The sequence below is a fragment of the Lontra canadensis genome, unplaced genomic scaffold, assembly GCF_010015895.1.
Source record: "Lontra canadensis isolate GAN:19392208 unplaced genomic scaffold, GSC_riverotter_1.0 scaffold25, whole genome shotgun sequence".
NCBI lineage: Eukaryota > Metazoa > Chordata > Mammalia > Carnivora > Mustelidae > Lontra > Lontra canadensis.
In genome coordinates this window covers 8,183,286-8,195,541 of record NW_022631019.1, presented here as the reverse complement: position 1 = coordinate 8,195,541, position 12,256 = coordinate 8,183,286, and the positions used below count along the sequence as shown (strand labels likewise).

Here is a 12,256-nt window from a genome sequence, read left to right as displayed (position 1 = left end):
TAAACCCAGGCTGCATTTAGTTTCCGGGTGGGGGCGGGACTGGGGCGTCCCTGGTGCACCCTGTCTTCCGCTGTCCCCGCCCCCGGAGCCGGCGGATTCGCTTTCGGTTGGGCAGCTGAGGTCCGGGTATGGTGACTCTGGAGCTAGCAGTAGATGTCGCTGTCTTAGTCCCCCGCTGTGCCCTCCACCTGGTTCTCACCAGCACCACCTATCCGCCCCCTCTCAGAGCTTCCCAAAGCGAGAAAGATGGCCTAGGGAGCAAAATGCTTAGCGATCTGCAAAGCTGTCATTTTTCGAGCCCACCCCAAAGGGAAGGGAGGTAGCGCGGCCTAAGGACCTTGGCGCCAAGGCCGGCCCCGCCCCTCCCAGGCTCCGCCCCCGACTGCTCCTCCCTCCCGCCCCCACGGTTGGCTGCGCGGGAAAGTGGGCGTGGCCGGAGGCGGTCACTAGGACCTGCGGGAGCGCCGCGCGGACATCACGGAGCTGCTTCCAGGCCGCTGGTTGAGCGGGAGGCGCGAGTGGTTGGGTCGCTGGTTCCCCGCGTCGGGGCCGGGCCCCGAGCCGGGCCCCGAAGCCGGAGCCGGTACCGGGGGAGGGGAGGGGAGAGGAGGGGAGGGGGTGGGGCTCCCTCGCGGGAGGTTTCCGGCCAGGCAGAGCGGGGGGAGTCTTATTCCAGCCTAGTTTCGCTCTCCGCGCGTCCCATTTTACGCTCGCGGGCCTGCGCAACCCGCCGTTCCCTCTGAGGCCATGCGCCCAGCTCTGGCCTTTCCTGCCCACCGAGGAAGCAGGGCTATCGGGCGCAGCTGATGTCCCCGAGCTGGGACGCCAGCGCGGGGGGAGGGCCCATTCTAGCGGCCCTGATTTTGTGTGAAGGGGGGCCGTCCTGACCCCAGATGGAGGGGAGGGGGCGGTGGAGGCCGGCGGACCCTGCGGCTCCCTGCCCCTTGGAACTAGCCTCCACTCCTGCCGCACTCCCTAGGTGGCGGTAAGGATGACCACGCTCACGCGCCAGGACCTCAACTTTGGTCAAGGTAGGGAGGCGGGGCCTGTGGACTCCGGGTGGGGGGCGAGGGGTGCCTGGGCCGGCGGGCTTTCCCAGCTCACCGGCTTCTGTCCCCTGGCAGTGGTGGCCGACGTGCTCTGCGAGTTCCTGGAGGTAGCTGTGCACCTCATCCTCTACGTGCGCGAGGTCTACCCGGTGGGTATCTTCCAGAAGCGTAAGAAGTACAACGTGCCTGTCCAGGTGAGCGCTCCCCCACCCGACCCCCCCTCCCCCCCCCGCGCATCTGGGCGGGGGCCACTGGGTCACCACAGGGTGGGTAGAGGGTGGATTTTTTTTTTTTTTAAGATTTTATTTATTTGTCAGAGAGATTGAGAGAGTGAGCACAAGCACAGGGAGCAGCAGGCAGAGGGAGAAGCAGGCTCCCCGCTGAGCAAGGAGCAAGGACCCCGATGTGGGACTCTGTCACAGGATCCTGGGGTCACTACCTGAGCCAAAGGCAGATGCTTAACCACTTAACCAACGGAGCCACCCAGGGGTCCCTAGAGGGTGGATTTTTGAACCATCCTCCACTTGCAGGCTCAGGCCCCTTCCCCCACCACATTCACCAGCAGGCTGGCCTTGGCTTCTATTTTTTTTTTTTTTTTTAAGATTTTATTTTATTTATTTGGTAGAGAGAAAGATCACAAGAACAGAGCAGCAGGCAGAGAGGGGGCAGGAAGCAGGCTCCCTGCCGAGTCGAGAGCCCGATGTGGGGTTCGATCCCGGGACCCTGAGACCATGACCTGAGCCAAAGGCAAAGGCTTAACCCACTGAGCCACCCAGGTGCCCCTGGCCTTGCCTTCCAGTTCTCAGTTGATAGCCTGACAGCCTCCCACCCCTGCTGCAGTGACTTTGCTTTTCGTCCCCTCTGAACTTGGAGTTCCTCTTGCCTGAAGTTAGGGACCAGGCCCTGGGATCAGAGTTGCCCGTGGGGCATGGTTGTATTTAAAAGAGCTCCTGAGGCTGATGAATGAATGATTGCTTTGAGGAGGTGATTCCTAGAAACCTCAGGTGCTTTCCTTCAGCCTTCATTGTAATGGGTTGTCTCAGGTCCAAAAGGCAGACAAAGCAGTAAGTATGTGCTCCCCTCTCCCCACTCTAGAAGTGCTGGCCCCTTAGAAGGCACTTCGTAAATGTTAAAATAAATGGATGACCCCATACTGGAAGGTGGTGGAGGCTTGAAGGATGTACAGTGAAAACAGAATAGCGTTTATTGGGCGCCTGCTGTGTACTGGGTGCTTATCCACTCTTCACTTTGTCTTTACGAGATTTTGCACAGATGAAATAAGTCAAGCTCAGAGAAACTAAGTGATTTACCTAAGACCACATAGCTCTTAGTTCCAGATTCTCAATTTTTTGAAAACTGATTAAATTTTTGAATCCCTTCTCTCGGAAAAATGCTTGTATGCCCAAATACACACAATTTAGGGACTTCTCACCCCCTGGAGGAGCCCATGGACCCATTAGAAACCCCCAATGCTATATTAAGTGCTGATGTTGGGACTGAATTCTTCTAACTTCACAGTTCTTAGCCCCATGATGGGAAGTCAGTGTCTTGGGTGTGGAGCCCTAGGGAGCTGCCGGCCTCTCTCCCTGGGCTCCTGGAGGGGTGTTGGGTGGTTTCCCATTGGTGCTTCAGGCCTCACGAGCCATCATGGGGTTGTGTGTAGATGTCCTGCCACCCGGAGCTGAACCAGTATATCCAGGACACCTTGCACTGTGTCAAGCCACTCCTGGAGAAGGTGAGGGCACCAAGTCCCCCAGCCCACCTCTACCCCCAGTCTGTTCCTTCAGCACTCCAGGATGGGGTGATGCTAGGACCATGCAGGGTCCCCAATGACTTTACACCCTAAAGCCTGTCTCCTGTACCCTGGAGTGGGTACAGGATTGTCCTGGAGTGTCCCTGCCCAGGGACAGATGTCAGGACACATGAGCCTGTGTGCTGGGGCCCGGGAGCCCTGGTGAGTGGAGCTGGCTGATTGGGGCCTGACTGCCCCAGAGCTCACGTCTGTTTCTCTTCCCACCCCTAAGTTCTGTCTGGGCTTGGCCCCTCAGAGTTTCCTCCTTCTCTCTGAGATGTAGCCCCATTAAGGCCCAGGCAGCCTCTCCTGTCTCAGTCTGTACCACTCATGTCAGGGAGTGTGCCTACTTGAACTTTTCAAACCTTCTGGGCTCTCAGGGACCCTCAGCCTAGAAGCTGAACAGGGCTGTGCGTGGGTCCTTCCCATCCTCCCTGGGGCGGGGAGGTGGTGGTAGTGGTGGGTTACCTGGTTCTGGAATAGGGGATTCCTGTTCTTGCAGAATGACGTGGAGAAGGTGGTGGTGGTGATTTTGGACAAAGAGCACCGCCCAGTGGAGAAATTCGTCTTTGAAATCACCCAGCCGCCACTGCTGTCCATCAGGTAAGCTGCTTCTTCCTGGTCTCCTGGAGACTGCTGTGAAGTCTCTAGAAACGGGTCTCACGGCAGCCCCCGAAGTCCTTGGCTTGGTCTGCGTTCTCAGGTCCCTCCTTGGCTGCACCAAGCTGCCTCTCTTCCTTCCTGCCCTTTAGAACCCCTCTGAGAGTCCACCTACTCCAGGAAGCTTGGTAAAGAGAATGGCAAGGTGCACCATCCCAAGGCCTGTTAGCAGCCGAGCCACAGCTGGCCACCCAGTGCTCTCTCCATGTAACCTCTGTGATGTCCACACCTGGAAGATCATAGTGTTGCTGAAGGGCTAGTCCCAACCTGATGTTCCAGATGGATAAGGACCGGAGAGATGACATGAGCTACCCAGGGTCACCCAAATGGTGACAGAGTTAGGACACAGACCCAGTTTTCTGCCTTTCTAGTCAAGTGTCCAGTCTGTAGGCAACCAGAAGCTGACCTTGGGCAAGGGTATTGGCTGGTCAGCTGCTGGCTTCCTGGGGCAAGGTGTAGGCTCAGGCAGTCCCTCTCCCTTCCTGGCTTGGTGTCCCAGGGTATGAACAGGCTTGGGCTGTGTCCTTGTTCTCAGACTGGGCTGCATATTAGAACGACCTACTGGGGCTCCCTGTGTCCCATTTGGACTTAGTTTGGGATGGCACTTGACATTGGTTTTCAGATGGTTTTAACTGTGTAGACAAGATAAGTAGCCAGGCCCTTAGAAACCAACACACTCAGAAGCAGAGAGGGGCTCTGGGCCCCCAGGCCTGCTCCCAGGGTTGACTGCCTGCTGGTGGGAGGGGGCGCCAGGGTGATGGGAGACCCTCCTTTTCTCCTTCCAGCTCAGACTCCCTGCTGTCTCATGTGGAGCAGCTGCTCCGAGCCTTCATCCTGAAGATTAGTGTATGTGATGCTGTCCTGGACCACAACCCTCCAGGTGTGCTCACCCCCCACGCCCCCGCCCTCAGGCATGGCCAGGGCTCCCTTGGCTTGGTCTGTGTTCTCAGGTTCCTACTTGGCTGCAGCAAGCCGCCTCTCTTCCTTCCTGCCATTTAGAACTTCTCTGAGAGTCCACCTCCTCCAGGAAGCTACCCTGATTTCCACCCGCTTCGGGCTCCCTACTGACTGTGTCTTGTCCTGGTCCTTGGTTTCCACTCTTCTCCTCTTGGGGGGCTGCCGAGCCAGCTGGGGAGGTGGGAAGAGGCTATGCCCAGTGGCAGGCATGAGGTGGCCCGGCCCTGACCAAACTCTTGCCTCTTCAGGCTGTACCTTCACTGTCTTAGTGCACACGAGAGAAGCTGCCACACGAAACATGGAGAAGATTCAGGTCATCAAGGTGAGATGAGATGGGCTGGGGAAGGTGGGCAGGAAGAAGCAACCGGGAGGCCCTGAAAACCAGAGCAGGCAGGGGTGCCGCTGACAGTGCGCTCATTACCTTGCTTACGGCAGTGCCCAGCAGCTGGTGGCTTTTTGTGGTATGTCTCCTGGGTGGTCACACGCTTGTCATTGCCCAGCCTGGGCACTCAGCACGGAGAGGAGGGCGGAGCCATGTCCTGGGGCTGCTGGCTCGGTGGCAGTTCTCGATGCCACCCCTTCCCCCCGATTCAGAATTGGTGCCTGGGGCCAGTTAAACCACTGGGTTCCCAGCCCAGCTTGGATCTGTAGACTCGCCCTCTCAGGAGCCTGGGCATCTGTCCTGCCGGGAGCTCCCTAGTGATTCTGCTGTTCCCTGAAGTCTGAGGATCCCCAGCTCTGGAGAGGGAGGGGGTCGCGAAGTGAGGGCAGGCCACAGTCTAGCGTCCCCCGGTCTCCCACCCTAGGACTTTCCCTGGATCCTGGCAGACGAGCAGGATGTCCACATGCACGACCCCCGGCTGATCCCACTAAAAACCATGACGTCAGACATTTTAAAGGTGAGCTGTGTGGGTACCTGGTAAGCTTTATGGAAGGTGTGCTGAGGCCTTGCCAGAGGCTTCTGCGTGGCTCAAGGCGTGTGGGAGACGACCAGGGAGTGCCTGGTGTCAGGCTCCAAACTGCCTTTCTCTTAACCGGTGGCTGCGCCACACAACCCCAGCCTCTGGCAGAGATCTATCTGCCTGGGGCTTGTGGGCACTCCTCAGGAGGTGCCCGGGCTGTCCTCCTGACCTTGTCTGTGTACTCCTGTCCACCAGATGCAGCTCTACGTGGAAGAGCGAGCTCATAAAAGCAGCTGAGGGTGTGCCTGCCCCCACCGTGGACGCTCCCACCGCTGGACACTGGGGGCCCCAGCCTAGGGCAGTGCTGTAGGGCCACCCTGATTCCAAGTGCTCTTATTGCCTTTGTGTATGGACCACCCACCCTCCAGCACGGCGCTGCTCAGGGCTGCTTGCCTTCATGGAGAAACTCTTCCCAGGAAGGCAGGGACGGATGCTCGGACTGTGATTTCTGATCTTAGCCTCCTGGGATTTGGCCGGCCAACACTGTCTGTCTCGAATACTGTGCTGTGAGTTGTTTCAATAAATGGCCCCGAGGGCTGAGCTGGGCAGTCACTACCTGGAGTGGGAGGGACAGGAGGAGCCGAACTAACCTGGGAGGAGGGGAAGCTTCTCCACCGAAGCCACCAGGGCTTCCGCCACTAGACCCCACCCCAGGCTGGTTTTACTGAAAACATTTATTGTCATGAAACGTCAGAGTATATGACAGGGAGTTGCCACAAACTGCTGGGTTTGCCCAAGGTTGGAACTGGGGTGGGGGCTCCCAAGGTAGGGGCCCTCACTGCCCACGACAGGCTCAGCTGGAGGGGACCTCCGGAAGTCAAGCGGCCCAGAGAGAGGACGGCTGAATGGCCAGCGGATGTCGGACTGTCAGAAGGGCCCGTGGAGATGAAGTGAGGAGGGCAGGTGGGCAGCCTTCTCCTGCCCCTACAGGGTCTCAGGCGGAGCCGTGGAGGGCCCCCGGTCCCTGGTCATCTTAGGGGTGATGATGATGCTGCTGTTGGTGACACGGGGCCCGTACCAGCCTGCCCAGAACTGGGTGTCCTTGCCCCCGTGCTGGAAGAGGATGTGGCGGACCCCTGACGGGTAATCCGAGAAAGTGTGGGAGACCTGGGAGGAAGGGAGAGGAAGAAGAGATCACCAGGACTGGGGAGGAGAAAGATGGGGTGATCAATCTGCTGGAGAGGGGAAGAGGAAGGTCCTGCAGGAGGTCCCCGAGAAGGGGGTGGTGAGGGCCAAGCAGGAAAAGGCCTCACCTCTGTCCACTCGGCACTGTTCCACTGATCAATGGTCACAGGCGGGGGCTCAAAGGAGGCCAGGACGATGTAGTTTTCTGAGACCAGCTGCACTCGGATGCGGTATGTGCAGCCACAGTCGGCTCTGGCGGCGAACCTGGGGGCAGGTGGGGCTCAGCACTGTGCACCCCCAGACAGAAGATGGCCTTGGAGGAGGGCAGGCAGCAGACCCACAGACTGGAGCCCGAGGCCCAGCTGGTTTCACTGCTCTCTGGGCCCTCCTATGCCCCTGGGGTCTGCAGTCTCTCTGTGCGGGGCCATATCAGAGCAAAGTGGCAACCCTTTTGGGTGTCCAGTGAAGATGTTCCCTTAACACATGAAAAGGCTCTCTACAGAGATAAAGGCCTGGGCTGTGGGAGCTGAGCCATCTGTATGTTATCATGCCTCAAAGTGGGGGTTCAGTGGGAGATCCAAGGGACGGCCTGTGTGATGGGAGCTGGCAGAGCTCACCCTCTGCTTAGCCCTGCTGTCCACCCCTCCGCACGTTCCTCAATACCACCCCTCCCACACCCTTAGAGTGGTAGCCCTGGCTGGCACTGGGGTCCTGTTTCCACTGTGGGCCAAGCCAGAGCCTTGCACAGCTCTGGGCACAGAGCAGGAGCCTGGGAAAGAGCTGAGGGAAGCCCAGAGAAGGGGCCAGGGGAGGCAGATGGGATGGAAGGGAAGGGAGCGAGGTCCAGGGAGGCTGGGTCGTGCTGCCTCTGAGGCTCTAGTACCGTCTGTGACAGCTTATGGGTAGGCCTCGGTCTCCCCATCTGTAAAGTGGAATTAGCATCTCCTGATGCACAGTGGCAGGAAGGCCAGGAGGTGTGAAATGAGCAAGTGCCAGCTCCCGGGGCAGCGCCTACCCCAGGACACCGCCTACCCCAGGACACCGCCAGGCAAAGAGTGAGCACTGCCTCTAGGTATCCTCAGGAAGAGAAGAGGGAAGGCTGCGGAGCATGGCCCGAGCCCCACTCACCAGTCCTTAACCTCGATTTCAGGCCGGAACGTGTCTAGCAGATCCTCCCAGTAGCCCTCGGCCTTGAGGTCCACCAGCTGGGACTTGAGGCACATCCTGGGGAGCAAAAGGAAAGGCTTATGTTCCCAGGTGTGCTTTGCACGGCCAGGACCCAGCAGTGTCCCCAGACTGCTGCAGGACCTCTGCCTCTGGCTGTCGCTGGCCTAGGAGAAACACGCAGGGGCCCTGACCCAGCTGTGCCTAGGTGACACGTGATCTAGTTCAAGGGCACCTCCAGGAACCCCAGTTCCTAGATGAGGAACCTATAGGTATCTCTGCCTCACCCTAGTCACCCAGTGGCTCCCAGGCCCCCGTACTGGTCTCCACCCTCCACGGCTGTTAATCGTGGCCACTGAGTACTCCTGCTCTAGGAAAGTGGGACTCTGAGCCCATCTGGGAACTGCCTTCCTCCAGGTGCACAGGGGGGCCCTCACTTAGGCCTGAGATTTGGCAAAAGGGGTCCTGATCCTTTTCCCTCTCGACACTGCCAGCTCGGTTGTTAATCTTACTCAAAAGATGTGACAAAGTACTTCTTGACTTTGGAGTCTGGAAAATCTGTCCCATGGTCTCCAGGGAGGCTCTCTACCCTCCACTCGTCTCCGCCATTGGAGTCAATTTGCCAGGATGTCAGATCCTCTAGGGAAAAACAGAAGCCAAGGTCAGATCCCCTGTGTAAATGTTTGGTCTGGTCCTGCCCCCCCGGGCCAGGGAGGGAGGAGGGGGTTAAGGCATGGCCTGCTCAGGCTCCCATCTCAAGTGTGCACCCCAGCTGTGCCTCGAAGCACCCTGACACAGTGCCCTTCCTCCCAGCGTGTCTCCACCTGTCCTCACCACATCAGCTCTGATCTGGGACCTTCTCTCTCCCACTTCGTCCCTGACTGGTTTGACTCCTAACATGAGGCTGGAGGGGGTAAAAAAAAAAAAAAGTATTACCAGGAATTCTAAACTAGCCTTTTCTTCCTTTGGTGTTGCTGGGGGATTCTGGGAAATACTGAAGTTTCAGTTCTCAAAACAGGAAGTTATGAAGGGCCTATGATAATATTTCTGTTCAATGACTAATGTCCGTTTGTCCCAATGCAGACCACTTACGTGATGACTCGCATTTCCCCTGACACCCTAACTATGTAACTGAGACCCCGGGGGGCCCACGGAACAATTTTCTGGGTTTGCTGCTGTGCCAGCTCGGAGCCCCTCTGCCCAGGGTGGGAGGGATAACCGTGAAGGTGGCCATCCTCAGTGCTGGAGGCGCACAGCGACCCCGTATTCGCGATCCCCACCAGTCTGGCTTGGCAGGTTCTGGTCTCCTCCTCCACACTGAACTGAGAGGACCTTACACCCAGCAGTGTTTCCCTACCAAGGCTTTCCAGAACAATCACCAAGGGAACTTTTCCAAATTGTTCCCTCTACTAGGAGCCCGCACCTATTCCCCAGATGCCCTGGGGCCTGCCAGGAGAGAAGCAGAGGAATACCACAGAAATCCAGGAGCGGGCTGTGCCGAGCTCAGGCTCAAGGAGGTCCAAGTGAGGCTGGACTGACGGCTGCCAGCCCACAGCCCAGTGTAAGTTGGGGCTGCAGGCGGGCTCTGTGGAGCTGTGCGAGCTGAGCTGGTGGCCTGGCTGGGCAGCTTCTGAGCGGGATCTGGGGCAGGCAGAGAGATTATCTTAGCCATGGCCTATGGGGACTCTGAGAGGGGCCTGAGGGCCTTCATCGGTCAGGACCAGGCCCCGGCAACTGGGCAGTTTCAGGGCAGGACCCTCACCATGGGGCCTAACACTCCCCACCCATAAAATGGAGCCAACCCTGCTTGTTTGGTTAACTCCCGGGGTCCTCGTGAGGCTCAAGAGAGAAAATCGACACGACGGGGATTCTAAGCGTACAAACTATGTACAAACCATTAACTGTTGCCCTAGCCCCCACAAGAAGCCTGGTGCGTGGTATGCAGTAGGTGCTCAATGAAGGAAAAAGACCCTGGCAAGTACAAGAGAACCTAGTAAGTTAAACAGGGGCCTCAAATGATGTGATTACAGTCATCTCTGAAAATCCTTTCCTTCCAACAGGAGGATAAGGACATTTGTGAAGCCCCGAGCCCAGCAAAGTCTAGGGCCCAGCATGGAGGGAACCTCTGTATGAGTCAGGCAGCCTAGACGGAGCAAGAGAGGGAAAGCTGAATGTGCAGTTTGTTCATTCAACAAACGTTTTTCAAGCACTATGTGAAGGCATCACTGTGGACACTTGTGTCGGTAGAGTGGTGACCAAGACCCATTAGGCCCTTGGACCTTGAAGTTTGTAACAGAGAAAAAAAAAAAAAACAACAACCCAAAGCCATGAGATAAAACATAATTACAGGTTATGAAGGCGCTACGGAGAAACAAAACGGGACAGACAGGATAAAGATGGGGGAGCAGGGGGACCAGGCCACATGTCGGAGACCCGAAGAACGAGGAGAAACCAAGGGCGAGTGGTATAGGTGTCAGGGTTGTGAGAGAGAACATTCCACATAGTGTGGGAATCGCAGGTGCAAAGGCCCTGGGTTTCAGGAAAGGTGGGGAGCCAGCCCCGGGGCAGCCCCCAGCCCACCTTCCGCACACGGGTTCCGCAGGAGATTCCGGCGGAGGCTGCACAAGAAGTAAAAGATCTTCCAGTCAGCCACGGGCTGGTCCCAGTCCTCGGTGATGAAGCCCTCCAGCAGGCACTTTCGCTTCCAGAGTGTCACCAGGTCAATGAGGTCTCTCCAGAGGCTGCAGACCAGGCGACAGCGCAGCAGCTGGCGGGCGGGCGCGTGCGTGAACACCTCCAGCAGAATGTTCTCGGGCAGCTCGTTGATGCTGACCAGGGCCATGGCTGGTGGGGGGCCGGGGGGAGGCGGGGGCGCCCTCAGGCCTGTAGGGGGCAACAGTGTTTATGAGCCCTGACCAAGGAGGTGGACCCCTCAGATTTCCAGGGACCTGGGCCAGGGGCTCTTCATCCTTTCTGTGAAACAAGAGGGGTCGGGCCTTCTGGGTACGCAGTGGGCCGTCAGAATACGGAGCACTCACACACGTTACACACATTTGAAAGAGTGTAATAAAAATATTAACAAAGACTTCAGGGGCTAATATTTAAAGAGGCCCTCTCCTGACCCCCACCCCCTGCACCCATTCCTCCCCTATCCCCCTGCCCTGTTAAAAAAATAATTGCTTTATTTTAAGTTGCCGGGCCCAGTGAGCTGGCAGACCTTGACAAGGCCACGCCACTGTCTGTAAGCTCTACAGAAGTCTGTGGTCAGGTTATTTCAGTGCTGGGAATTCACTGTTCGTCTGTGGGTGTAAGAAAGATTTCACGTTCTGTGTCACAGCTTCATTAAGTGGTGGGGCTAGTTGCTAAAACCAACTTCTCCCCAAATCGCTCACGTTGACCTGGAAGCCGGATGTGATAAGACCGCAGCGAGGAGGACCTGCCTCTCCACCCTGGTTGGGGCATCAGGCCAGAGCCCATTTTGAAATGCTCAGACTGCAAAGCTGATTGAGGGACCCTGAGCAAGACCGCCCGGGGGTTCAATCCTGGCCTGCAGTGGCTAGCTGGGGAGCCTTAAGAGGAGTGAATGACTGTCCCAGCCTCAGCAGGGCCGGGAGGTCTGAGTTAGTACAAGGCAAGCCTTTAGCACCAGGCGGACATCATTACTTCTCTATCATTAGGGCAAAAACGCTCGTCAGTAGTAGCCAGCGGCTCCCAAGAACACCTTCCTCCCTCTACACCTGAATGGCACAAGGGTTTTGGAAAATTTTACAGTGCCACTACCCTGGCCTGAATCTTGCCGGGCTGTTCAGATCTCTAAGGGAACCCCCGCCCAGGGTGGGGGTGGGGTCGGGGCAGGAAGGCCAGCCCCTGTCACTCAGATGGGTCTTATCCGCTCACAGGTGGGAGGGGGAGGGATTATTCTCCTTCCACAGGTGAAGTCTCTGAGGAGGTTTCTCATTTTCCACAGAGACTTGGCCAAAGAATCCTCCCACAGACTTCTCAAAGCTACCATCCCAGCAAAAACGAGAGCAGACGCACAGTCTCCTGTGGCTCCCGCCCAGACAGGAACATGTCAGCCCGGCAGAGAACAATAAATAAGGTAGTTGTACCTTGTGCAAAAATGCTATGACGGGAAAAACTCCATGTGGCTAGGTCTTCTGCTTTTTCAGAAGGAACTCTACATAAGCAGTTTCGAAAATACGAAACCTGTCGATTTTTAAATGTTGGCAACTTCTAAAAGCACCGACTAGGCCAAATAAAAGTCTCTGGGTGGGAGTCAGAGGCGACTTAGGTGCGAAGAGCTCCTCACCCAGGCGTCCAGAGTCTGGTCTCTGGCTCTGGTCGCACGTTATTCGTCGCACCCCCTCCCCTAGTTTCTGGCGTTCGTGGGTCTAGGGCGAGGCCTGACAGCGCACGAATGGGGCATGGGGTGAGGTTCCCCCACCACCGGGGGGGGGGGTGTCCCTGTGCTTCCCACGTGCCCGGCCCGAGTCGCGACCTTCTCAACGACCCCTGTAAGAACGGTTACTAAGCCCGTTTCTCAAAAG

General features: G+C 57.4%; 2 protein-coding genes across 2 annotated transcripts; one reads left to right on the top strand and one right to left on the bottom strand.

Annotated features, from left to right (window-relative positions):
- The first annotated feature begins 458 nt into the window (after positions 1–458).
- MAD2L2 (mitotic arrest deficient 2 like 2) lies at positions 459–5,960 on the top strand. Its single transcript, XM_032863409.1, has 9 exons — positions 459–583; positions 980–1,031; positions 1,125–1,243; positions 2,713–2,784; positions 3,344–3,444; positions 4,287–4,381; positions 4,707–4,780; positions 5,265–5,357; positions 5,616–5,960. The coding sequence occupies exons 2-9, from the start codon at positions 992–994 to the stop codon at positions 5,655–5,657; spliced, it is 636 nt and encodes a 211-aa protein (XP_032719300.1). The 5' UTR covers positions 459–583; positions 980–991; the 3' UTR covers positions 5,658–5,960.
- Positions 5,961–6,076: 116 nt separating this feature from the next.
- FBXO6 (F-box protein 6) lies at positions 6,077–10,679 on the bottom strand. The gene is made up of 5 exons (XM_032863400.1): positions 10,290–10,679; positions 8,222–8,348; positions 7,674–7,769; positions 6,674–6,809; positions 6,077–6,527 (listed from the first exon to the last, which is right to left on the bottom strand). The coding sequence occupies exons 1-5, from the start codon at positions 10,549–10,551 to the stop codon at positions 6,345–6,347; spliced, it is 804 nt and encodes a 267-aa protein (XP_032719291.1). The 5' UTR covers positions 10,552–10,679; the 3' UTR covers positions 6,077–6,344.
- Positions 10,680–12,256: the final 1,577 nt, after the last annotated feature.

Excerpts from the sequence above, each read along its gene's own strand:
- MAD2L2 (XM_032863409.1), top strand. The coding sequence starts at position 992 with ATGACCACGCTCACGCGCCAGGACCTCAACTTTGGTCAAG. Across the intron at positions 4,382-4,706 it reads CCTGGACCACAACCCTCCAG|GCTGTACCTTCACTGTCTTA; the intron begins GTGTGCTCACCC and ends TTGCCTCTTCAG. Across the intron at positions 4,781-5,264 it reads AGAAGATTCAGGTCATCAAG|GACTTTCCCTGGATCCTGGC; the intron begins GTGAGATGAGAT and ends CTCCCACCCTAG.
- FBXO6 (XM_032863400.1), bottom strand. The coding sequence starts at position 10,551 with ATGGCCCTGGTCAGCATCAACGAGCTGCCCGAGAACATTCTGCTGGAG. Across the intron at positions 8,349-10,289 it reads GCGGAACCCGTGTGCGGAAG|AGGATCTGACATCCTGGCAA; the intron begins GTGGGCTGGGGG and ends GTTTTTCCCTAG. Across the intron at positions 6,810-7,673 it reads GAAATCGAGGTTAAGGACTG|GTTCGCCGCCAGAGCCGACT; the intron begins GTGAGTGGGGCT and ends ACCTGCCCCCAG.